At 52.3% G+C, this 26,234-nt stretch overlaps 1 protein-coding gene across 3 annotated transcripts; it reads left to right on the top strand.

Annotated features, from left to right (window-relative positions):
* The first annotated feature begins 13 nt into the window (after positions 1 to 13).
* Positions 14 to 26,152, top strand: HELZ2 (helicase with zinc finger 2). 3 transcript variants are annotated; one of them, XM_057366065.1, is made up of 20 exons: positions 18 to 107; positions 5,546 to 6,688; positions 6,783 to 6,966; positions 7,346 to 7,453; positions 7,994 to 8,517; positions 8,854 to 9,486; positions 10,597 to 11,380; positions 11,788 to 11,863; positions 13,168 to 16,675; positions 17,498 to 17,583; positions 17,957 to 18,088; positions 18,328 to 18,495; positions 18,714 to 18,855; positions 19,337 to 19,453; positions 19,881 to 20,073; positions 20,771 to 20,905; positions 21,149 to 21,367; positions 21,604 to 21,760; positions 22,287 to 22,454; positions 22,927 to 26,152. In XM_057366065.1, the coding sequence occupies exons 2-20, from the start codon at positions 5,688 to 5,690 to the stop codon at positions 23,049 to 23,051; spliced, it is 8,460 nt and encodes a 2,819-aa protein (XP_057222048.1). In that variant the 5' UTR covers positions 18 to 107; positions 5,546 to 5,687; the 3' UTR covers positions 23,052 to 26,152. The 3 variants fall into 3 exon arrangements, with proteins under 3 accessions (XP_057222050.1, XP_057222048.1, XP_057222047.1); XM_057366064.1 differs by having other exon boundaries at positions 17,951 to 18,088; XM_057366067.1 differs by lacking the exons at positions 19,337 to 19,453; positions 19,881 to 20,073; positions 20,771 to 20,905; ... (2 more) ...; positions 22,287 to 22,454; positions 22,927 to 26,152 and having other exon boundaries at positions 14 to 107; positions 17,951 to 18,088; positions 18,328 to 18,475; positions 18,714 to 18,835.
* The last annotated feature ends 82 nt before the right edge of the window (positions 26,153 to 26,234 follow it).

Genomic DNA, 26,234 nt, shown 5'->3' with positions numbered 1-26,234 from the left:
GCCGGGCTGAGGACCAGGGCTGCCGCTCAATATTCAATTATTACTCCGGTGCCGCCTCTCCTGGCTCTGGACCGAATCTGAGCGCGGGGAATCCTGACCCTCTGCTGGTGAGCAGCGCCTCCGGGAGCGGCCCCTCTGCACCTGGGGACAGGACCGGGGGGGGGGAGACTGCGCCCCCGACGCACGGGGATGCGGGAATGGGACGGGACCGGGGTGGGAGGGTGGCACACCCAAGAGAGCCCGTCCTGTTCACTGAGATGCGGGTGGTGCTGATCCGCCGGTGCCGCTACCGGTACCGCCACCGACTCCTGCTGCCCTGGGTGCCGGTGCCCGCTCCCCTTGGTGCTCCTTGCCCCCGGTGCCTGGTGCCGGTTTCCCCACCCCGCTCCCTGTCTCTCTTGTCCGGTGTCAGCTCCCCCCACCCGGTGGCTGTCCCGGTGCCGGCTGGGGCTCCTGCCGGTGCCGGTGCCGATTCCCCCCTCCCGGTGCCAGCTCCGTGCCGGTGCCGGCTCCTGCTCCCCCCGGTGCCGGCGGGCGGGGCGGGGCGGGGCCGCCGTGATGCAATTTCCGCGAAGTCCGGCCCCGGTTTGAATGCGGGGAGGCCCCAGAAGCGAAACTGCCGCCGGCGGAAAGTCCCCGGGTCCCCGCGGGTCCCCCCATCCCGGCGGCGGCGGCGGCGGCGGTGAGAGCGGTGGGGAGCATTGCGGAGGTGGCGAGTTCCGGGATGGGGGGTCAGCGGAACGTCCTGGGGGGCTGCAGGACGGAGGGTGCCCCCGGTAGCCCCGCARTGAGGCGTGGGGTGCTGCAGAGCGTACGGGATGCTGCAAGGCGTGCGGGGTGCGCATCCCCCTCAGCCTCCGCCCCGGCTCACAGCGTCCCTGCCTCGGCTGGGACACGCTCGGGAGAGGGGGTCATGGCCAGGGTGCAGGTTTTGAGGTGCAAAGCCCCGTTTGGAAGGTGGAGAGAGCCCCGGGGGTGCACAGTGATGCCTTCGGTGGGCTATCCCCGACARCGATACCATAACCCTGCTGCCGCCTCTGAGTTCCGGGGATGGGGTCTGGGAGCTCCGGTGAACTTCTTGCAGTTGGATAAAGCAAATGCAGCATCTGGGGGTCCACGTGTCTCGGGTCTCTGCACAAACCGGAGGGTCCGTTCAGGCACACGCGCGGGCTGTGGTGTCGCGGCTGTCACCGCAGCAGCCAGGCTGGYAGTGCCGGCTCTTGGGTGGGATGTGGAGTGAGCTGTCTGGTTGAAAAAGGCTGGGAGAGGGGGGCGCCAAGAACTTCGGAGGCTGTTTTTGTACAGGAGGGAGCTTCCAGAATGGTGCGGTTTCGGTACAGCCAGAAGGAGGATGGCARGTGATGGGATGGCACTGGCCAGCATCTGCCAGGCATCTCCTCTTCCACTGTTTSCAAACCCTCCCAGCAGCCTGGCTGCACTGATCGCTCGTGGGGTGCTGGAGATGCTGGGATGGTCTTGCACTGTTGCTCCGAGTGCTTGTAGTTGAGCAAACACTTCCAAGGGCCAGTGCTTGGCTGGGTGGGATAACTGGGGTGYGGGGCTGCAGCCCCCCGAGGCACATGGTCCCCTGTCCCCATCCCTCTCCCAGCACCCTGATCCACGTCACTTGCTCTGATCGAGGGGCACTTGGCTTACTCCAGCGTAGCGCGTTGCCTAATTATTCTGTCAATAATTAACCGAGCCAAGAGCTCGGGAAGGGCCGCCTTCACCCTGGTGGGAATGGCGTGGGTGCGGAGCATCAGGACGCAGAGGCACGATGAGCAATTCTCTACCAGTCGTGCTTCCACTCGCCATTTCCAGGGAAATGTGATTATCTCTGGCTGCAGCGCTGCCCTGCGAGGCGCCTGCCAGGGACGATGCTCGGACACAGCGTGGCCCGGCCCTGACCCAAAGCGTCTTCCTGAGCGTGGAGGAAATGCCATCAGCAAGGCCATGGTGTGCTCTGGTTGGGTTTGGTTTGTGGCAAGGCTGGGCCAGTGCTGRGCAGAGACTGCGTGGGGCTGTGTCCCTGCCTGAGGAGGGTCTGTGAGATTGGGAGAGAGGCAGAACTAGCTCAGATGGGGCTGGGGGTACGATAAACCAGCCTCTGTCTGTCACAGTGACTTGTCACCCATCATCAGGATGTCAGTGGCTTTAAACGCCAGGCTGAGTTTTTCAGRATCAGTGTAAAAGGTGGTTTATCTTCAAGTGTACAAAATTCAGCTTGTAAATCACAGTCTGTGGCTTGCTGGTAAATACTGCTCCCCATCCACTCTTACCTTCCCTGAGACATTTGTATTTTGTCCCGTTGACATCAGTTTTATTCCCAGTGGGACGCTGTCTTGTGGCACACCTCCCTAAGCTTCCTCGTGCCTTGCCTCTTCTCTCCACTGGAGTTTGGATTGCAAAAGTTCCCTTAGATATTTTTTTTTTTTTTTTTTTTTTTTTTTTTTTTTTTTTTTTTTTTTTTTTTTTTTTTTTTTTTTTTTTTTTTTTTTTTTTTTTTGTGTGTGTGTGTGTGTGTGTTTGTTTGTTTTAATTTTCCAGTATAAGACTGCTGTAGAGAGAAAAAAGCTTTAACTTGGCGTCAGCACTGGTGCTGTGCAGAGACTTTGAGCAGGGTTTGCATTTCCCTTTCCTCTTCCCTCCCACCTCCAGACCCAGAGCATGTTCTGGCAGTTTGCTCAAAATCAAACGCTTTCTTAAAAAAAATATAAACAGCAAGGGAATTGACCCCTTTAAAGGTGGAATATTCCCTCTTAGCTTTTTCCAGCTGGGATGCCCGGCCTGGGCATGAATGCAGTGGCACCCTGGCTGTCCTGAACTCTCTTTATGGGCAGTTCTTAAGCGTTTAACCGGGTGGSTCGGAGCCGGCGGTGCTGCAGGACCGCGTCTCCCATGAGCTCTGCGGCTTTGGACGAGCCGGGACCGGCAAGTTCGGYTCTCTCTGCACGGAGCCGAGTGCCAGCGATCCGGTTTCTTCCTCTCCGCGTGTTTTTACCTGAGATGCGCTGGAGTTTTCACCAGTTACAGTGTTGCGCAGATGTTGCACAAATCCTGAGCTTTTCCCAGGAGGGCTCGGCCGGAGGAGGAGACTTCCAGAGGAAGGAAGGTGGAACTGCTATCGGAGGGATACCAAAGTGTTCCCGAAACTGCAGATGTCAGTTCCACTGGGAACGTGCTGCCCTCGCCAGCTTCAAAGGAGCTGAAAGGCTCTTGGCGGCTGAGCTTTACCCGGGTCCCGGAGATTCGGGAACAGCCTGGCCCCGCCGGCCCCGCGCTGCCACCCTCGCCCTCCGTGTCCCTCCCTCCTTGGGGCAAGCTGAACCTACGGCCGCGAGGGACCCTCCCTCTGCCCCGGGGTCCCGATTAGCTCCAATCTATCCCTGGTCTCCCRGGGAAAGCCGAAAGGGAATGCTCCTTTCTAGCAAACGATCTCCCCAGGCTCAGACAGGAGGGATTTTGAGCCCCGCAAAGTGTAGCGTTTTTCCCTCCCGCAGTCCAGCCCTCGGAGCAGGCTGTGTCTTCCCAAACTTCTGCCTGGTTCTCAGTGTCCCGGGGTTTTTCTGGTACTCACAGCCTGGAGCAGTTTGACAGGAGCAGCTCCAGGGGTCTGCASCCTCCACCAGCACTGTGCTGCCTTTGCTGGGAATCAGAGGAACATCCCTTAATACCCTTGGGAATGAGATGGGTTGTTCCACTCCCTCTCCACTCTTTATACGTGCTTATTATCAATTTTTCCCAAATTATTTCATTTCGGTGCAAATCATTTTACCCGCATCAGTGAGCAATCAGGAAGCACCAGAATCTCTGTTGTGGCTCCAATTTTTTTTTTTTTTTTTTTTTTTTTTTTTTTTTTTTTTTTTTTTTTTTTTTTGTGGTAGAACCAGAACAAACAAAGAGCTCCTGACCCCTGGACTGCAGAAAGTTTTACTCTAATGATCATGACCTTGTTGCAGCCAGAGGATAGGAATACCCTGGCTCTCTGCTAGCCCCAGCCAGCTCTGGGTCACTGCTCTTCTTTCACTGCCAGCCTGCACTGAGTGCTTCAAATAAAGATTTGGAAGTGAAGGCGCAGAGCTGAGTCAGGGTGATTTAGCTCTGGGTGCTCGTGGTGTGGCACAGTGACCCTGATCAAGCCAGCGGTGGCGTGGGAGTCACAGAATCCCACAGCTTTCCGAAAAGGAAACCTGCAGCTCTGCCCTGCGCCAGGCTCGCTGCCAGGCCTTGAGAGATAAAGGGAGCGGGTGTTTATCCACCAAGCACGTGCCTGACCTGATGCACACAGACAAGTAGGATTAGATGATTCCTTCACAGCTTGGCAGCAGGTGGGTGCTGTGGCACTGGGATGGGAGGTGAGGAGCCTCTCTAAGGGTGTGCTGGAGTTTGGGTGATGCTCTGGCCACTTCCAGCTCAGTGTTTGTTGTCTGGAGCTCCAGCTGGAGCAGCAGCCTCAGCACCCCCTGCCCACTTTGTCCAGCACCCCATTTATCCCAGAGGAGAGAAAAGGATTCTTAAAGTGCAGGAGCAATGCAAGGTTTGCCCTCCTACTCCACTGCCTGCTGGACCTCAGCTGTAAATCCCGCTCTTCCCTGGTATTGCCAGAGAGCCAGTCCATGGTGCTGCTGGCCAGGAGCCTGAGTTGGATGCTCAGCACACGGCYGGTGGCTTTGCTTGGCAGCACACCCTGCCCACGGATGTGCCCCGGCATGTTCCCTTCACCCTGACCACGTGGCCCAGCCACCAAACCCTGCAGCATCATTCCCAGGGATGCTCCTGGCCTCTGGTTACCCAGGAAACTGATGGCAAATGCCRGAGCCGGTGGCTGGAGAGGGCAGTGAGCCGTGAGTTGCCTTGCTCGCCGCCAGGGCCGAGCTCTCCCAGCCGGATGTTTACCGAGCTGTGGGCTGGAGAGATGCCGGCAGGCCCCTGTTCCAGCATGCCCATCTCCCGGCCTCGGGTGCTGCATCCCAGGAGCAAAGAGGGTGGTTGCTTCATTAATTAATTCCAATTAATCTTTCATGCTATGGGGCAGATGGGCTGAGGGGCTGGAGTTGGGCTCCTCCTGCTCGGCGTGGGGCTGCCTGGCCAACTCAGGGAAGAGGAGAGGATGAAGAAAGAGAAAGTTGGCAGAGGGACCCAAGGTGAGGGAGGTGCTGGCAGCGAGAAGAGGAAATTGGATCATGTAGATCATGGTCTGGGGTGAGCTCAGTGGCCGCTGTGGGGCTGTGCTGGGCCCTCTGGAGCGGTCTCCACTGCTTTGTCATGTTGGATGGTAAATGCTGATGGTCTAMGGGGACAGCAGGGACCAGGCTGAGCCTTGATGGGAGTCAGCACTACTCAGCAGCCTGATTCCCATGGGACACAGTGCCCTGGGACCCGGTCTGGTGGGGGAATAGAGCTGGGGGAGACAGGGGAGGCACTTGGGTGCCGTGGCTTAGGGTGCCTGGGTGAGGTTCCYGGCTGTGCCGATGCCTCTATGTGCACCCAGCCAAGGATTGTCTGATATTTCCTGCTAAGTCWCTTGTTCCTTGTTCCTTGTCAGGCTTTGTGAGCTCGCACCGATGGCCGGCAGGTATGCAGTGAGCTAGGACAAGGCCACTCACCCCATGGCACCTCCTCCCACCGGCATCGCCTTCTAAGATCTTCCCGCCGGTAATTTTGCTCCGCTCAAGCCACCACCAAAGATGCCGACAGCCAAAGGCCCGAAGGTGCCACTGGACAGCCTCCAGCAGAAGCTGGAGCTGCTCCTGGTCTGCTCCAAGTGCAGCRTGAAGGAGAACGAGATCACCTACCACCCGCGGGAGGTGGAGCACAAGTGCATGTACGAGATCCTGCTGGCGCGGCACCGCAGCCGCCGGAGCACGGCGTGGAGGAARGTGTCCCGGCGGCCCGGCTTCCCCAACCCGGCACACTACGCCGTCTGCAGGTACTACGTGATGGGGCAGGGCTGCAGCAGGCACAAGAACCAGTGCACCTTCGCCTGGAGCGCCGAGGAGGCCACGGTCTGGAACTTTGAGAAGGAGCACAAGCTGGAGCGGCGCTGGCTGAAGGCGGCGGTGCTGCAAGCACAGCTGGGGAGCCACTCTGCCAGTTCTCCCCACCTCACTGCCGGTGCCGCCGCTGACATCGCCAGCGAGTTTGGGGGACACTTCCAGGAGATCTGCAAGCGTTGCTTTTTCGGCTGCCCCCAGCGCATCACGGTGGGCGGCCGCGGGCGGCTCTGCGAGTCCCACCGCAGCTGGGACCCGCTCCTGGTRCACGCGGTGCTGGACAGCCACAGGAAGCAGCAGTACACGGCCATCCGGCCCTGCCCCGAGTTCATGGAAACCCTCAACTATTGCCGGTTCGTGTCCCGGGGCCAGCCCTGCAGGCACGGCCCGCAGCGCTGCCGGTTCGCCCACAGTGACGTGGAGATGGCCGTGTGGGAGGCCGAGAGGGAGCACGGRTTGCTGCGCTCCGAGCTGCTGCCTCCTGTGGGCGCCGGCAGCACCAACGGCGAGCCGGAGACACCCGCGTCCGTGTGCTTCTACTGCCGGATCTGCCTGGTGACCTTTAGCTCGCAGGAGAGCTTTGAGAACCACTGCTCCTCCGTCGAACACGTGCACATGCTCTCGGCCGACAGCTCCGTGCAGTGGGTGCACCGTGCGCCGCCGCTCGGGCTGACCAAGTTCTCGCTGTGCAGCAGGTAAGGCATCCAGCAGGGAAGAGGGCAGGGGCATCCCTGAGGATCCCCATGCCACCRGGCACGGGTGGCACCTGGGACACCTCTCTCCCGACAGAGCGGAGGTGTGTGAAATGGGGAACAGCTGCACCAAGGCTCATTCCGAAGAGGAGCTGCAGGAGTGGATCCAGAGGGTGAAGGTTTCGGCGAAGAAGAAGAAGCAAGCCCTGAAGGACGGGCTCTTGTCCTACCAGGACCGGCTCCTTGCTGAGTATCGGACGTGCTCCAACGAGGTGTTGATTGTGAGTGGCGGGCACAGGGTGGGAGCGCTTTGGTCCAGCGCGTCACAGGAATCCTCTGGTGTGTGAGCTTGGGAACAGAGCTCACCTTCCTAATGGGGACACAAAAAGGGACATGGCATCCTCCTTCCTCCATCTCTTTGGAGACGGCAACCTGAGAGCCTGCTCGGGGTACCCAAGCTGTGCCGTGGGTCCTCTCACTTCCCAAGGCTGCTGTGCGGGGACACGGAGCAGCAGTGGGTGAGGAATATCAGGATGTACTCTTGATCCCTCTTGGGAGGATGTAGCGTAAAGGCAAGGATGAAGATGGCACTGTGGAGGGCTCTGAGGTGTGTCCCAGAGATGCTGCCTTCAGTSCCTCTCCTCTCGTGCCTCCCCACAGATGTCTGAGCATGTCGAGGGTGTCCAGGTTGTGTGTGAGCAGCCTCTGCAAGTGCAGCTGGAGGACAGGAAGAAGAAATACCAATGGAAGTTCAAGGTCCACTCTCAGGTAAGCTCAGTCTTTTGGAAGGTTTTCTTTGGTTGGGGATTTTTATTATTTCTGCAAGGGGCAGAAGGACAGGGATTTGGGCATGTTGAAATGAGGACATGTGTTGGGTATTCAGGATCTGCTCAGGTGGTTCCTGCACTGGGGCTGTGTACTCAGTCTGCAGCCACTGTGTCTCCTGTCTTGTGGGGCTGGGGCTGACCTGGCTGCTCTCAACACCTCTCCACGTATCATCACAAATAACAACATTCAGCTGCTTTCCTGCCTGGGATTTTGTGGATGTTGGGGGCAAAACCCTGCCCTCTCCAAAGCAGATTTCCTATTTACTGCACACTGGTTGATATTAAACTGATACCAGAGGTTCTCTGAGACCTTAAAGMAATTGCTGTGGGGTTGCATGAAGAATAAGCTGTGGTGAGACTGACACAGTGTTTGGTTCCTGCAGCAGCTTTTTCTAGGAAATGCTGCTGGAGCACCTCACTAGCTGCTGAGCTCTTCCCGTGGGCTGCCCTCACTGTGTCCCTGTCTTCTCCTCAATGGCAGATGCATCTGCAGCACGTGGCCCTGCTGAAGTGGGAGCCTGGAGTCAACTTCTACTTCTCGGGGAATGGGCTTTCCCGGGGCCTGCAGTACATCCGTGGGGAGCACGCRGCCACCGTGTCCTCCTCGCCCCGTGCCGTGCTGGTGGAGGTCAGCATGGAGTGCTGCACCCTGGGYGTCTTCGAGCAGTGGGTGGTGTTTGACTTCGGCCAACGCCCCGTCCTCATGCAGAAGATCAAGGTGAAGGTGGGCCGGCGGGAGACGCCCCAGCACGTCCCCGGCACCAGGGACAGCAGCCGCCCCGTCAACTTCGTGCGCTGGGATCGGGGSAACCGGATCATCATTCCCGGCGTGCCAAAGACTGGGGAAGATGTGGCTCTGCTGGCCAAGTACAAACCTCCCACCCTGGGGCTGGATTACCAGAGTAAGAGCRGTGCGGACAATCCCATCACCCGGCTCAACTATCGGGAGAGGATGCACAGCTTCCTCTTCCGTGAGGAAGAGGCTGAGCAAGCTCTGATTGCCAAGTAAGTGCCAGATACGAACCCCTCTGGGGTTCTCCCTCACAAGGGACCATGAACCTCTTGCCAACCCTTGGGGCCATGCTGCTCCTGGGGTCTTCTGTCCATTCTGGGTTGAATCTTTGGGTGCCTTCCCAGAAAATTGGAAAACTTCCAAGTGGGATGGCTGCTGGGTCTCATGCTGTGGCTGTGGATTAGCTAGGGCATGGTTTGTGTCTGTATGTGCTCAGGGGGCTGGCARACCCTCTCTGGGCATAGGTGGCGATCCCCTCTCTGCTGGGGTGGGCTCAGGAACTGACACATCCATTTTCTGCTCTTCATTTGGGTGTTTCCTCCTTCCAGACTCAACCTGYGTGTGCTCATCTCACTGACCCCGATGCTGCAGAACCGCTTCATGGGGATGAAGTTTGCTGTGTCTGGGGAACTGTTTGCTGAAGTGCCTACCCCCTACAACCTCTCACCAGACACGGACGAGGGGTACCTGCTGAGCAGGTCTGTGCCCACCGCCTTCCTGGCACTCGACCCACCTGTGGACAATCGGGTTTATGAAGTTATTGTGGAGCATAAAGCCACCACGGAGAAGACCATCTGGCTACAGATACCGAGCAGATGCTGCTYGGAGCTGAACTTCAAGGCAAACACCTCCCACAAGGTGGAGATCCAGTTCCAAATCGACCAGCTGCTGTTCCGGCAGTGGCACCAGGCTGTGGACAGCCTGTTGGATGAGAAGCTGGTCCTGCCAGATGTCGCCAGTTGCTCCATCCCCTACTCGCTTGGGTCCCCACAGGAAGGGAACAGCAAGCAGAAACAAGCCATCTCCTACATCACAGGCCAGCAGACCACCAGCCGGCAGGTCCCACCTCTGCTCATCTACGGGCCTTTTGGCACAGGGAAGACSTTCACCTTGGCCATGGCCACCTTGGAGATCCTCAAGCAGCCCAACGCACGGGTGCTGATCTGCACTCACACAAACAGGTCAGCAGGGAGGAGGCAACGAGAACTGTGGGCAAGCATTGCTCACTGAGGGGATGAGGGGGAGCCAGGGTGTATGAGCCAGAGGCRAACTGCCCTTTTCTCAGTGTGCGCCTCAATTGCTTGTTTAAATAAATTAGTTTTTAGTRGTTATTATTGAATACTTCTTAAACTGCTGTAGCAGTTCATGCTAGGAAGAAGCCTGGCATAGGTGGAAGTCTTTGTGGAAGAGGAAACACAGAATCCCAGAATCCCAGAATGATTTGGGTTGGAAGGGACATTACAACTTGTCTTGTTCCAAACCCTTCCCCTAGACCAGGTTGCTCCAAGCCCTGTCCAACCTGGCCTTTAACACTTAACATATTCCTGCCTCAGTATGAAATGGAAATGGGGCTGGAGAGACARTTCTCTCCAGCCTTTACTGTGTACTGCAAGAAGCAGAGAGCTGTTGCCTGACCATGCTGGGATGATATTGTGCTTTGGGGTCTGTGCACATCCCAATCTATTGACTTTTCCAGGGAGAGTTTGGGGAAGAGAAAGTACAGATCTGGTCTGAATGCCATTGGATCTGCCTCCGGAGAAACCAGGCCAAGACTGTTAAAATTAGAGCAGTGACACTGAAAAGAATGTCCACATCGGATCCTGCAGGCTGCCACTGCCTCAGTTTTTAATGCATAATAGATGGTGACTGCTAATCTTAGCCTGTTCCAGGCTGTTTGCTTGCACAGAAACTTCTCCTGCAGGTCTTGTCTCACCCGGGGATGGGGATGCTTTGCTGTCAGAGGACAGCTCCTTGTCACTTGGCCCTGGACAGAACAGGGCCACAGGTTTTGTTGTTCACAATGCACTTTTCTGTGTGAGTGTCAAGAGATGTCCCATTCTCAAGTACCAGCTCTTGTTTTAAACCTCTTGAAAGAGGCTGGGAATTGATGGCTGCATCCACACCGGTTCCTTTGTGCAGTTGTGAATGTCTGCTGTGACAAGCGTGGTGTCACCAGAGCCAGGAGAAAAACTGCACGTGTGTTGGGGAATGACAGGAGACCACTTTGTGCTGCAGAATTTAGGAACAGCACCAACAATTCATTGAYGCTTTTCCCTTTTGCTCCCCTCCAGCGCTGCCGACATTTACATCCGGGAGTATTTTCACAACTACGTGACCACGGGGCATCCGTGGGCTGTTCCCCTGCGGATTGTCTACCCCGACCGGCCCGTCAGCATGACAGACCCCATCATCCAGATGTACTGCTGCCTCTCGCCGGACCAGCGCTCCTTCCGCTACCCCACGCAGGCCGAGATCGACAAGCACCACATCATTATCACCACCTCCATGCTATCCAAGGACTTGAAGGTCCCCCGAGGTTACTTCACCCACATCATGATCGACGAGGCCGCGCAGATGCTGGAGTGTGAAGCTCTGGTTCCGCTCTCCTACGCCACTTTTGAGACCCGGATTGTCCTGGCTGGGGACCACATGCAGATAACCCCGAAGCTGTTCTGTGTTGGGAGYGGGGAATCTGCTGATCACACCCTCTTGAACCGGCTCTTTCAGTTCTACCAGAAGGACAGGCATGACGTGGCCAAGAAGAGCAGGATCATCTTCAATGAGAATTACCGTTCCACTGCTGGCATCATCGAGTTTGTCTCCAAGCACTTCTACATTGGCAAAGGCAACGCTATCCAAGCCAGTGGGACCATCCCACCCCATCCCGAAATTTATCCCCTTGTGTTCTGCCACGTGTCTGGTGTGGCTGAAAAGGACATCTCCATGATTTCTTGGCACAACGCCTCCGAGATAGTACAAGTGATTGAGAAAGTGAAGGAGATYTATCAGAGGTGGCCAGATAAGTGGGGTGTCCAGGATCTGAAGAGGATCTGTGTGGTCTCCCATGGGATGCAGGTGTGTAGGGGAATCCTGCATTCCACCTGAGGGGGCTATGCCTGCACTGCTGACTAAACACTCCCTAAGGAAGACMTTTTAATCTGCTTGTGATTATTTGTGCTAGTAAAGATAGGAAATCTGGAGTCTCACGTGCCTTCAGTGTTTTTTTAAGGCACTCTCCATTTAGGTAGCGTGTCCTGGTTGGTTGGAGCAGAGATGGTGGGATGGCTTAGCTAAACTTCTATCAGCACCTTCTGGGCATGTTAATGACAGAGCAGTGGAAGCTCTGGCTGAAATCAGCCCAGGATGTGTGGCTGCTGCCAAATAATTTGGGGAACCTGCAGCTGGGCAGGGTGAGGGACCCTGGYGTTTGGTGGAGGGTGTTTCCAAGCTAAGTTCAGTTGTGCCTCTTTTTTTCTTACCAGGTTTCTGCAATAAGACAAGAGCTGAGGAAAAAGCAGCTACAAGAAGTGGTGGTGGAAAACTATGAAAATTTGCCAGGTTTGTGTCTTGTGCAACAGTCCCTCATGCCTGGCTGTGTTTTGGGGTCTTCCATGTGCGAGTCACACACAGCTTTTGCAGTCATGCTGGCGGACAGCAGGGTCCATAGCAGCAACAGCCCCTGTGCAACAGGCAAAAGGAGGAGACACTGGGGCATTAGCAGAGGATTTTCCAACATCTTTACATTTTCCTCCTTGCTAAAATGCAAAATATCGGCTGTTCTCATGGAAAAATWCCTCTCTGGGAGGAGCTGCCAGGCAGAGCTCCCCTGCCCTCTCAGTGTCTCTGCTACCACTGCAGTCCACGTATTACCAACTAGGAGGGAGTGCCTAGAAGTCCTTTGGCAGATTTCCATCCCCTTCTGGTTGGTAGTTCTTTGATTTTGTCTTTTCCTGAGTGAATAAGATTTCACACTGAATTAAATCTRCACCCAACTGTCAACTCATTTCAGATATATGGACGTGCCTTTGTAGGAGGGTAAAAACCCTGTAAGTGCCACCTCAGAGACTTGAGTATGTGTGAATCATGTGAAGCCCTAAGTACAAGCAAGGGAGGCAGTGACAGAAGGGAATTGAAACCAGGATGGCCTGTGGGTGCCAATCACAGAACAGCTCACTAGAGGAGGAGTCTCCTGCTCTGGATCACAAGAGAGGGATAAGGCTGGCTTTGTCCTCAAGGACTTAGTTTATGACTCATCCATGTTTTCATTATCTTTTTTATTGTGCAGCTGGGACTCCTCGTGGTGAGAGTAACTGACCCCAGGGGGTGGTTTTATCTCCACACCCTTTCTCTGCATCTCTTCCCARCTCTGACATCATTAGGATGCCTCTTGTTGGTTGTTATTTGTTGTGTGATCAGCAGAGCTCTTCTTGAGGGGAGAGGGATCCATGTAAATGATCACTGCATATGTTCCTGCAAGACCCTCGGTTCCTCAGGGAGTTTGGGATTCACAGCAAATTCTACCTGCAAAGAGGGGCTGCTGGTGGCACGGGTCACACTGGGCTATTCCATGGGTGCTCATGGCTGCACTGCACCWGTGCTCTGCCTTTGCCCCATGTCCACACTGCCCTTCCATCCCTGGTGTGTGGGTGGTGGTGGTTTGTGGGGTCCACCCTGGTTCATGTGTGGAGGATCTCATGATCCCCAAGAGCTGCTTTGTTGACATCAGGTGACTCCCACATTTCAGCCAAMTGAGGTTACATCAGTCCATGGCCACGTAGCACAGCATAGATGGGTGGCAGCTAGACAGGGTCTACTCTGTTGGGTTCTCATGAGTGACTTCTCCCTTGTCCCCTCTGATACAGGGCGGGAGTTTCGGGTCATCATCATCAGCACGGTCCACACCAGCGAGAGCCTGCGCGTCTCAGCCTCCCACCACCTCGAGTTCTTCAATGAGGCCAGAGTGCTCAACACCATCATGACCCGGGCTCAGTCACTGGTGGTTGCAGTGGGGGACGCTGTGGCCTTGTGCTCCCACGGTCAGTGCAGCAAGGTGTGGAAACGATTCATCCAGCAGTGCATCGACAAGGGGAGCATCTTCCCAGAGAACCTGACAATGGCCCAGATCAAACAGGCTGCCTGTGACAAGGAGAGTTGGAGCAGGAGCCCRGAGGGGTATGAGGAGGACAGCGACACAGATTCCTCGAGCTCTGACAGTGAGACCATGAATGCTGATGATCCCATCCTCCAGGAGCTCTTAGATGAGAGCAAGAACACACTGGTGACAGTGTCTGAAGAAGGGCTGCTGAATGTGAAGTCCGAGGCTTCAAACCTGTGGAAGGACAAGCAGGAATATGTCAGCTTCTCTTCTCAGAYGATGCAGCAGTATCTGCATATGCACCCCAATATGTACAAGAGATGTGAGCTGATCAAGGAGGGGTTYGACAGAGCTTCTGCCTTTACCCTTAATGACTGCCCTGCCATGAACATCCAGATCAAAGGCAGAGTGAACTGTGGGACAGCCTTCACTGGGGACGAGGTGCTGGTGGAAATCCTGCAGAACAGCACGGGTGACAGCAGCAGCCACCGCCCACAGGGGAAGGTGGTGGGCATCCTGAAGCGTGCCGAGAGAGAACGGACCTTCATCTGCATGATGGATGAATTCGATCCCCGTGTGATGATACCCATCGATCCCACGGTCACTAAAATATTTGTCCCGGGGCTGAAGGAGAAACCCAACGCCATTCCCATCCGCAGGCTTGTCAATGGGAAGTACAGAGTGGTCAGCTGTGAGAAGATCAGCCAGGAGACAAGGAGAAGCCAGTTCTTCTGTGTCCAGGTCATCTCCTGGAGGGAAGGGTTTTACTACCCTTTGGGGATAGTRACAGAGATCCTGCAGGCAGCGCTGACTTTGGAAGAAGGCTTAAAGATCCTCGCCTTGGAGTATGGTTTGGAGAATAAATACCCAGCTGCTGTCACCAGAGAGTCAGCCAAATACACCTCCAACAGCCTAAACTTTGCCAAGGAAGCTCTGAAGGACTGTCGGARTTACATGACCTTCACTGTTGACCCCCAAGGTGCCAGGGATTTGGACGATGCTATCAGCGTTAGGGATCTCGGGCGTCACTATGAGATTGGGATCCACATTGCTGATGTAGCTGGCATCATTCCCAAAGGCAGTGCCTTGGATCTGGAGGCAAAAAAGCGGGGTGTCACCTACTATGCTCCCAAGCAGGAGCCTCTGTCCATGTTCCCACCCAAAATCAGCCAAGATGTCTGCAGCCTCCTGCCGCAGAAAGACCGACGGGTCATCTCCTTGTTTGTCACCATAGAAAAGGGGACTGATCAGATGTTAAAGGGAATCTTCACCATGTCCGTGATCTGCTCRGACAGGCAGCTGTCCTATGAAGAGGCAGAGCTCTGCATTAAGAACTTCTACAGGGGAGCAGCAARGCCCCTTCGTTTTGACAGCCTGGAGGACTGCATTGCTGTGGCTTACCACTTCTCCAGGGTCCATCGGAAGTTTCGGCTGCAGGAGGACTGTTTCTATGACCGGCTGGATGAGGAAAGCTCCCCAGGTAACAGAGGGTCCCATCAGATGATAGAGGAGTTAATGATCATGTTCAATAGTTTTGTGGCTGAGTTCCTCACCAACCAGGAGGTGACCAGAAATGTCACTCCTCTCCGGTGTCAGTGYGAGCCAAATCTTACACAGCTGTCACACATGAGAAACAAGTACAGCCACATCATTCCTTTGTCCATCCATCTCYTGCATCACCTGGGAGAAATGCCTCCGGGACAAGATGCTCCTAAAAATGTGGAGTTCAGTCTTCTGGGCCCCATCTGGGAGCAGCTGCAGTCAGCCGCTAATGCTTGTGACTTCCAGAAGATGCTCGACCTTGTTGTCACTGATGACATCCACCCAAAGCTGGCCCCCGTGGCCCTGGAGTTCAGGAGGCTGCTCAGCCGCTCCTATTTCTGTCGCTCCAACTCCACTGTCCAGTCAAAGGCAGGCCATTACTCCCTGCATGTTGACTCCTACACCTGGGCCTCCTCCCCCATCCGCCGGTACTTGGACATTGTGGTCCAGCGGCACCTTCATTCTGTGCTCCGCAAGAAGCCTCTCATCTATTCTGCGGAYGACATTGAGTTTCTGTGTCACGATTTCAACAGAAAGAATACCCAGGCGATGACATATGAGAAGAGAGTCCACTGYCTGCAGATGGCCAGCCAGCTGAAGGGCCAAGTCCTGCAGAAGATTGCCTTTGTGGTGGATATTGAAGAGATAAGCAGATTTTTTAAAGCMCTCTTTCCCCTGAACAAGGAGAGCCTTCCAGATCCGCAGAGAATCAGCTACAGGTCCCTTCAGCTAATAGAGCAGCCTGTGTTCATCCAGCAGCGGGGCAGCATCAGGCTGAGCTGGAGGAGGAGGATGTACTCTGCAGAGACAGAAAAGCAGAGCCTGCCAGAAGGACCCCTCTGCGACCAGAGTGTCACCCTCTTCCACACCCAGACGTGGCAGGACGTGCTCACAGCCATCAGGAACGAGAATTTTGACAGGGCTGCGGCCCTCCTGAAGCAGAGCAAGGAGCTGTACCAGCGGCACATAGGCTGGGTAAGGAGGAGCTCCTGCTCCCACTACATGGAGCTGTCCCTGGAGCTGAGCGCCGGTGACACGCTGCGCTTCCAGCTCACCACCGACGTCAGCCGGGGCTTCCTGGTGCCCTTTGTGCAGCTGTGGTGTGTGACACCTTGGTTTGAGGTGTGCCTGCAGCACACAGAGAAGCCCATCGACTGCTTCTCGGCCTATGCCACGCTACAGTCCAAGGACAGGTACAAGAGCCCGACAGACTACAACAAGGTGTGGATGCCCATGAGTGCCATGGAGTCAGCATCGTGTGCCGTGGCTGAGAAYGACTCGATTGTCCTGCATGACATTAAAATAAAGTGGGCAAAGCAAAGGACAAGCAAAGGACAGCTGCAAGGGAGCATTGAGCTGAACAAGAAGTGGTTGGTAGACTGCTCCATCGAAGTGGACTTATGCCACTGTTACCTGTGCATTCGCTTAGGTGGGTTGAAACTTTCCAAGAGCCTCMAGAGCAATGAGGAATGCCTTAGCCACGGCCTCCAGAACCTGTCTTTGCTTGACAAGGACAAATCAGAGAACAAACTTCTGGTTGATCCTGATACCTATACCTGGGTAGCTCATGGGGTCACAGAGGATTTCAGTGACAACGAGAAGTCAGACAGGTCTGGTCAGCAGACTATGAACTTTTACGTCCACTATATGTCTATGGAGAATATCCCTGTGGAGATCTCACAGGCTTCTGCCAGGTTCACGGTGGAGCTCATYCCAAAGATGCTGCCAGACATGTAAGTGGGCTCAGCAGTGTGCTCTGGTTAACCTGGCTTCCCACAGGAYCCCTCTGGTGCACCCCATGGACTTTCCTCACTGCTGGGGCTGATCCCCTGAAAAACCTGCCCTTACCCTTTCTCTGGCTGGCCATACTGTTGGGCTGTGGGTCTTTGTGGGGTGTGGCAGCWCTCCTCAGGTCTGTTCACCAGAGGGTTTCATGCTCTTCTGGCTGTGCCTGAGAATGGGGAGATAGGAGAAGGTGCTGAAATTTCCCTGAGCACCTGCTTATGTTGCTGGGTTGCTGCAATATGTGTTATGAAATGCCAAGTGAAGCCCTGGAGTGGGGTTTGCTCAGTGGAAGAGCTCCCTAATTTCCAAAYCATTTCCCTTTGTTGTTGCTGCAAAGCAAGTTCTGCTCTTTTTAAATCAGAGCTGATGTCTGATTTGCTCTTCCTTGTGCACAGCATGGGCTGCTCACACCCACAATGTTGTAGCTTTCTCGAGGCAGAATGTGCTTCCTTTTGCATCATGAATTACAGGAAAAATTGGTAGCTAATCCAGTAAAAGGGGTGGGCCATAATAAAACAGAGTTGGGACAGGAGCTGTGCTGGTTCTCAGCATCTTTGCAGGCTCAGCTYTTCAGTCAGTTGAGAAATTGTCCCAGATACAGAGGAGCAGAATAAGTTTAAGTTATTGGTGCTTTAAGCTCTTTGTGGAAGCAGTTAATGCAMCACCAAAGCAGAGAGAAGGAATAAGTAAGGCAGTTGTGCAAAGCTGTATTACAACTTCTGCTATTTTATGGTACATTCCATTCATTCTTATTTTTCCTTGTCTGTCAGACGGAAAGAAAAAGCACTTTGGAAGCTCAAGCATGCTTCTGACCTTGCTAAAAGCATTGCCCTTGGCCATGAACCTCCTGAAAAATGTAAGTACAAATATTAGTTTTTCTTACCTTGTGACTACTTGCTTCTGGCCAGGCAGGTGCCCTGGCAGTTTCWGTGGGCTCTTGCCATAGGGGTGATGCTCCCACACCAGGAGGTTCCCCTGACAAGGGGATGACAGGAGCTGCTGTGAAATTTGGGATGCCCTGCTGGTGGCTGGCACGGCTGAGGTTKTCATCCCCAGAACTCACAGAGATGGTTTAGGGACAGAGTGTCTTGGCATGGGACAAGGATTACTTCTAGGTGATCCTGTAATGGACCATCATCACTAGGTACCTGCAGCACCCTCCTGCTGCATCACTTTTGTGCTGACCTCAGTAACCTTTAAATATATTTTTTGGCTCTTTGCTGTAACAGTGAAAACATCCAGACTCCTGCAGCAAAAATCCTTTGATCTCCCCGGCAGCAACAGGAAACTTAACCAGAGTCAGAACAAGGCTGTTCTGGATGCTCTGAGAAAATCCTTCACGCTCATCCAAGGCCCACCAGGTAAGGGTGGACAGCAAAACACACCTGCTGTAGCATGAATGACCGGTGAGAGTTGATCTGCTGCCTTCCATGGCACCCTCAGTGAGCCAGGGGAAGGGAGCGTGGGTTGGCATCACCCACAGCTATGCAAGGCAGTCCTCTCCGTTCTTGATTTTATTTCATGGCTGATCAGCTGGATACTGATCCAGAACATGAGTGTTGTGTTAAAATGTTCTCAGCATGATCCTTATTTTTTCTAGGCACAGGAAAGACCGTTGTTGGAACTCACATTGTCTACTGGTTCCATAAATTGAATGAGGAGAGTGTTGAGAAGGACAAAACACCATGGCTGGAAGAGGAAAAGCACAAGARGAGAAAGTGCATCTTGTACTGCGGCCCATCCAACAAGTCTGTTGATGTTGTTGCTGGTAACTACCATCTTTTAAGCCCCTGAAATGGGTGGTAGGGATGGGAGGGAGAACACACAGGGTGGAGGGGCAGAAAGCGGGGCTGGTCCTTACAGAAGACCCTGCACTGCAGGGCGAGGACCAGGAGAGATGGGATGATGAGTGAGGGGCAGGRAGAGACAGGCATGAGCATCACCAGTGCCTGGTGCTGTCTGAGCTCACCTGCCCTCCTTCCCCAGAGATGCTGCTGAAGAGGAAGGACCTGAAACCGCTGAGGGTTTATGGGGAGGCCATTGAGACGTTGGAATTCCCATACCCGGGGAGCAACCGGAACATCTCCCGTAAATCCCTGAGGGATGCAAAGCCAAAGCATGAGCTCAGGTAGGACGGCATGGCCCTATGGGCCCTGAGGGTGCTGGGGAGAGGTGGCTTTGCATCAATAACCATGAAGAAGACGGACCCAATACAGTTTCACCCCACTGCTGCAGAGCAGCACTATTAATAAGCTTTCTAATTAATTTGTAATTAATTTTTTCAAGTGAAGGTGTGCAGTCTAATGTAGCACCTAGTCAGGAAATCCAGGTTGTTGAAAAGTCCCAAGATATTTTCATCTCCTTTTGGAATAGTCCTGAATATCTCTGACTTCATTCCTTCTTGCTAAAGGGAAACAGTTGTATTTTGTGTCCTCGAGGTTGAATTATTGGGTCTACAAAGATGGGAAAGTTTGGTTGTGAGTTGTTTTTTTTTTTTAGCTAAAGGGGTTTCTCCACATAGGCAGTTTTCGTGGTCTGCTTCACTGTAGAAGAAATCACTCTAGTTTCARTGTTCAGGGAAAATATTTACATATTGACTCTTTACTCAGTGAAATAATCCTGCATCATCGCATCCGGCGGGCACCCAACCCTTTCTGGAGGGAGATCTGTCACTTTGATACTCGGGTGAGGAACAGAGAGGAGATCACAGAAGCAGAAATAAAGACGTGAGTAAGAAGAGACCCTGGTGAGAGATGGCTGACTTTGGCTGTGTGTCACCTCTGAAGCACAGATTCATAAGCTGTATGTTTGGAATAACAATTTAAATTGATGAGCTCAAGGTTAGCGGTACAGCACAGAGCCTCTGCATCACTTCTGCACTGGTGCTGTTGTCCATCTGGACCAAAATTCCTATTATGCTTWTGTGACCCTTGAATCCTTTACTCTGACCCCTTATCCTGTTGGGTTCAGGACAAACAGGTTCATTTCCAACAGTGCCCATCCCAAGCCCTTTTCTGGGAACATCAGCTCATACTGAGGAGGGAGGTGAAGCCATAATCATTTGGGAAAGCACAGGCTCTGCCTGGTTCCTGCATGAGGAATCTGGAGATGTTCCCCTTACGCACAACCTGGTGTTTTGTGTATCAACTCCAGGTACAAAGATTTGTTGACACATGCTCGTGCATATGAGCTGGCACGTCACGATGTCATCCTGTGTACCTGCTCCGTGTCATCTGCCGGCGCCCTGGAGAAGCTCAATGTCAGACAGATAATTGTGGACGAGTGTGCCATGTCCACAGAGCCTGAGACCCTCATCCCCTTGGTCTGCCACGGCCATGCTGAGAAGGTATGTCCCTGCCAAAGATGTGTCTGTGGGCTCTCAAACCTCTTCCATCCTTTACCGTGCTGCTATTCCAAGACCTATTAGGTTTTAAGGTTTGTGATTTTTTTATATGGTGGTAATTGCTGCTACCAAAAATATGTTCTGCCTCAGGTACAAAGTATTAATGTGGCAAGACACATACACATAGTTGGAGTCATTCAACCTGGAGGAAAGGGTCCAGGAAGACATTAGAGCCCCTCTTGGTGCCTAAAGGGGCTCCAAGAGCACTGGAGAGGGACTTTGGATAATGGTGACAGGACAAGGGGGAAAGGCTTCACACTGACAGAGGGCAGAGTTAGATTGGATATTAGGGAAAAATTCTTCCYTGTGAGGGTGGAGAGGCCCTGGCACAGGTTGGATAGGATTGGGACAACCTGTTCTAGTGGAAGGTGTCCCTACCCATGGCATGGGGATGAAACCAGATGAGCTTTAAGGTTCCTTCCAACCCAAACCRTTCTGCCATTCTAGAATTCTATGGTTCTTTGCTTTCCTCCCATCAGATAGAAACATTATCTAGGACAGGATCTTGATATCATGTCCAGTGTGGTCTTTGACTGAAGTTGCTATAACCATAAGATAAATAATTAGCACCAAATATCTATGCACAGCCTTTCAAAGAGCTGCTGGCCTTTGCAGCTGAGGTGTCTGCTCTCCCTTCCAGGTTGTTTTGCTGGGAGACCACAAACAGCTGCGGCCAGTGGTTACCAACGATGTCTGCAAGACTCTTGGCATGGAGATGTCTCTCTTCGAGCGCTACCGGAGACAGGCGTGGATGCTGGACACGCAGTACCGCATGGTGAGGCCCTCYCRTGGATTGTCTCCTCTCCATCACACMAAATGCTCCTATCAGGGCTTACCTTGAGCATCAGATATTCTCTATTAGTGCCTTCTCTTCCTAGATACAAGATTTTATCTAGGAATATACCAGTGCCAGCTCCAGCACAATGGCATTGTGGGTGAAGCCTGCCCAGAAAGATGCTGCAGGCTGAGAAATTCCTTGGATTTCACTGACCTCAGTTTCTCCCCTTTTCTTTGGAAGCACGCAAGCATTTGCGCCTTCCCATCTCAGGAGTTCTATGATGGGCAGCTGAAAACGTATTCACAGCTTCTTCGGAACCCCAGTGTGCTCTACCACAGAGATAACAGCTGCTGCCCCATCATCTTCGGGCACGTGGAAGGGAAGGAGCAYTCCCTCATGATTTCCACTGAGGAAGGAAACGAGAACTCCAAAGCCAACCTGGAGGAAGCGGCGCACGCGGTGAGGAGGGATCCTGGGGAACTGCTTGTGATGCAGAAGGGAGCGTGTTGTGCTGGAATTGAGGAGGGATGATAAAGATCTAAAGATCAGCAGTGTCTCCCGGGTCTGGAGCACACCAGGACACCCCTGGGAGAGGCAGATGTAGGGCAGGCGCAGTCACTGCCCTGGGGAGGGGTACGGGGTCTGTTCCCTCCTCCCCGCTCCCAGGTGAGCCGGACTCTGGTCTGTCTCTGCAGGTGAAGATAGCCAAGCAGCTGACACTAGATGGCACCATCCGGCCGGACAGCATCGCCGTSCTGAGCCCCTACAGCGCCCAGGTGTCCGAGATCAACAAGGGGCTGCTGAGGGAGGGCATCCGCGGAGTGACCGTCTGCACCATCATGAAGAGCCAAGGTGAGGGGACACCAGAGGRGAGGGCTGGGTTTGTCCCCTCCTGCCTTCCTGAGGAGCTGCTCACATACAGTCTTCGAGCAAACCCTGTCTCCAGGGTCGTTTCAGCCACGGAAGGCCTGATTTCTGGGTGACTTGTTATAATAAATCCTTTGGAAGCCTCTGGAGTGCTTGGGCAGGGCGAGGCTGCTGAAGGCAGGAAAGTGCAGGATCTCTAGTGGAAGATTTCTAATGAAAAGTTCCCTGCCATTGTCAGGGAGGTTGGAACACAGAATGTCCATTCCAAATGAAGCCATTCTCTGATTCTCTGATTCTGTGATTCTGTATCTGATAAGGGTATTGGAGAATTGCCAAAAGATATTCTGTCTCTTTGGAGAGCAACAACCAAGAATCCAAAGGCCTCCAAATCTGGAGAAACATGAGGTTGGCAATGGAGAAATTAGTGTCCTGTGGGGTGGAGGAATGGCCAGATGCTTCTTTCTAAAAAAAACCTCTTTTTTTTTTTTTTTTTTTTTATTCCACTTTCTAGGAAGTGAATGGAGATATGTGATCCTGTCTACTGTACGGTCCTGCCCCCGGTCTGAGATTGATAGGAAGCCCACAAAGAGCTGGCAGAAAAAATACCTGGGGTTTATTACTGACCCAAACCAGATCAATGTTGGCATCACACGTGCTAAGGAAGGACTCTGCATCATAGGTGGGTGTCTTGGACCATGCACAGGACTGCAGGGGAATGGGATTCTCAGATAAAGGAGTGGTGATCCCAGCTAGTACAACCAGTGGTCTTGCTTTTTTCTTCTGCCCTTTAGTCTGGGGTTTTGAAACTGGGCAATTTGAACAAAGCAGAGCTCATTTACAGCTTGAATACCGCAAGTATAGTTAGTTTTTCTGAATCTTTGTTGTGGACCATGTTGTTTCTGTTGCTTTCATGCTAGAGCTCTCTCCTAACAAAAATCTGGCTGCTCATTTTGCTCCTAATCATGCAGATGTAGGCTGTGGTGTGTAGGGAAGCTGCTCACAGAAATGACAGCTTGGAAAAGGGAGCCAGGATTTCATAGATTTGTCCCTGCAAGGGACCAAGCCCCATTAGCTGGAGCTTATAGACAAAAATAGTATCAGCCAAGCCCCTTCTGGCCACTAACCCGCTGTCCCCATCCCTGCACCCACAGGGAACCGGTACCTCCTGGAGTGCAACCCTTTGTGGAGGAGACTGGTCCAGCATTACTACCAGCACAAYTGCTGCACTGCAGCTCATGAGATTCGTGTCAGGAGGTCCTCAGCCCTCAGCCGGTGAGGATGGGCCCTCTCTGCCTGGACTGCATCATGTGTGCCTTGGGAAGGACCGAATCTTTCCATTATTCAGTGACCTACGGAGCCAAATGCAGCGGGGGATCTGGGAGCTTCCCGCACCACGACAACTCAGCTTCAGCGTCTGCTTCAGCATCCTGGGGTGGTTCTAATCAGTGCAGCCTTGGGCAGGAACTTTCAATTCTAGCAAACCAAAAAGCGTTGGAGATAAGATGACGGGCACATAACTTTASTGAAAATTATACTATTTTTGTAACTGCAAGCTGCTCAGCAGAACCCTCATCCTACCTGCCACTGCAGCTGCAGTTTGTGGGGACCAAATATTGAGTCCAGCTGTCGGGGTTGTACTTTGGGGATCAAATGCACATTCCAGTCATCGGGCTGGAATGACTGCACGCAGTGGAGCGACGCRGCAAGTTGATGTTTGCCATGGAGGACCAAAGCATCTGAGTACTGCCTTTCATTTTAAATCCAAGGATGGGGGATTTTTAAGACGTCTCATTTTTTACTTTTTTCTTTTTTTTTAAGTGAAGGAGGAAAGCAAAGAGAGATGCATGCAGCACTCTTTGTTTAGCCAAAACGCTGTTCTCTGAGCGTGTAAATATTGCAGCGCCAAGGCCAAGGTGATTTTGTAAATAGATTTACGTGTTCTTTGTACGAAGGAGGTTGTCCTCACCACCATAAAGGTAATGAAAAACAGGGACCACTCCTACTAGGAAATGTTGGGATTTGTSAGCCCATTTTAAACTGTTCAGAATTTTATTTGAAATCTCCTGTTTAGCTCCCCCATGTCCTACCCCATATTTTTTTTAAAGCTGCTTCTAATTTATTAACTTTTAACTCTGTGAATTTGTTTCACAGCCTTATGGCCTGAGTTTTTAAGAGCAGTGAAGGAGGTTTGATAAGTGCACCATGGCGTGTACGTGTATAATGTATTTTTATATTTTCTGTAGCCAAACTGCTGTGAGCTGGAAGCTGTGGTTCAGCAGAGGGGCCACTTCCACCCAGCGACATGTGGCTGGTAGTGATGTATTGTGGTGAAGTGGTGCCCTCTGAGAATCATGAAGCTGCTTTTGGAAGCATGACAGTTTTGAGGGAGGGCATCTTTTATCTCATTTCAGTTCTGAATGTATGAAGTGCCTGCCTCAGCTCTCCCCAAACCACATGCTTGGCTGTCCTTAGGTGTTTATGTGGGATGGATCTGAGATGCAATCAGTCTGTACTGTGCTGGGACACCAGTTTTCCTTGGCGTGAATTCCTGTGGTTTCACAGCGYGATGGCAGGAGGAATTTTGTCCAGTTTGCAACTGAAATCCAGTGTGGMTCTTTCCAGTGTGGAGGAATGTGCAATAGGAAAGCATTGTGTCTGGAGAAGTTTCCATTTAACGCTGTGTTTCTGTTCATGACTCAGTGTTAGACTTGACTCCAGAACYTATGGAGAAGTTTTGTTGTTCTCTTCCTAGTTTTAAACTACCCTCCTTCACATCTGCCTTCGGGGGGTTTGAGCTGTATGCCAAAGATCACGCARGCTTGCTCTTGTCCTACTGAAGCATAATAATGGGCATATGGCTAGTAATTCCATGAGGGATAAAACCCATAGGAAGTATCTCCTGCTGGTTCTAAAGATGCTTGATAAAAGCTGGTAAGGTGTAAAATTCATTGTTCCTCTTTGGAGTTATCCTGGGTGGGATCTTAAAAGATTCTACACCAGGCTGATTAGCAAATRTTACTGCAATTCAAAAATAAGATTGTCTGGGGATCATTCTGTGGACTACTGAAATGCAATCACCGAGCTCGGAGATGATACGGAGAATTGCAGAAAATGCTGGAATTGTTGGGATAATTATTTTATCATGGTGCCAGCTTCCATTTCACAAAGCCACCTTGGTTCCTTTAGAACCAGTGGGTCTCGTTTTCATGATCTCCTGTAACTGAAGTGTTTTCTCCTTTAGGTTTTGTGCTGGTTATTTCATATATGTAACACAAATGAGGAGACTCACCCCAGGTGTAGTGGCTTAGTCAGTGCTCTTGGAGGGGGTTTGGCCAAKAAAGAGTCCTTGTAAAACAACTCCCTTTGTCCTCAGTGGGAAAAAAGTGTTCATTTCTACTCCGAGGAGGTAGATTGAAATGCTTTGCTTGGTCACCTCTTGTGTTGCAAGACAATATACATGTTATTTCTTTTCCTCTGAGGATGTATTTTATAACTGATGATTAGGAAATGTACCCAAACAGTAGCTACAGCCAGGCTGGGCCCTTGGACTGCTGGTGCTGTGAGCAGGTTCCTGGAGAGCTGGTCATGCAATAGTCAGGGATAACAGAAAGTGCAATTAAACTTTTTATAGACTGTAGTGACAGCTGAGTGTCATGTTCTTGTCCTTATGCTCGTGGAGAGAATCATAGAAACTGATAGAGGAAAAAAATTCAAATTAGCTTGGTTTCATTTGCATGCAAGTGAAATTTGAATTTACTTTTGAAAGAATTTTATGTTTGAGCACATATTCTTAAAATACCAAACTTTTGGTACTCCCAGTAGGAACACCCTGGCAATGTGGTGCCTGGGGCATTTGTCCGGTCACAGGCTCTGTGTTCTCYACAAAGACAAAAGCACATGGCTGCAGGACACAAATGTCAGTACATCTAACAGGATTAACTTAATTTCCTCGGMGCTAGCTAGAGCTCGAGCTCAAACTGAACAAGGGGAACCTGTGCAGGCAGCCAGGGGTGTGCCCAGCATCAGCCTGGGATGAGCCATGKGGTCCCAGGAAACCTCTCCTTGGCCAGCTGGACTGTTTTTGAGGATTTGGACAGATCTGTGTAGGACAATCAATTTACTGCAATAAATTGTTGTTTTTTTAAAAAATAGAACTGAAATGTCATGTGTCATGAAGTGTGAATTAAAGAACTTGAAATGTGGCAGGTTTTTATCTTTTGTATGTCTGTGACTTGCAGCAAACCTCAATGACCTTTTGGATACAAATATTTTTACCTGCTTTGACTGTTTATAAGAATGAACCTCAACATTCCTTTTTTGATATTTAAGCCATAATTGTAAAAATGATTTGAATTTATTTAAATAATAAATTTTAATACTAAAAAGTCTGTTTTGTGATGTTTTGGTTACGAGTTGTGGGGGATAGCTCTGTTTRGACTGAACCAAATGGTAAAAAAGA

The sequence above is a fragment of the Malurus melanocephalus genome, unplaced genomic scaffold (assembly GCF_030028575.1).
Source record: "Malurus melanocephalus ecotype Western Australia unplaced genomic scaffold, MMel_1.1 scaffold_59, whole genome shotgun sequence".
NCBI classification, from domain to species: Eukaryota; Metazoa; Chordata; class Aves; order Passeriformes; family Maluridae; genus Malurus; species Malurus melanocephalus.
Note: the sequence above shows the minus strand (reverse complement) of the source record. Positions and strands in the feature narration are given on the sequence as shown.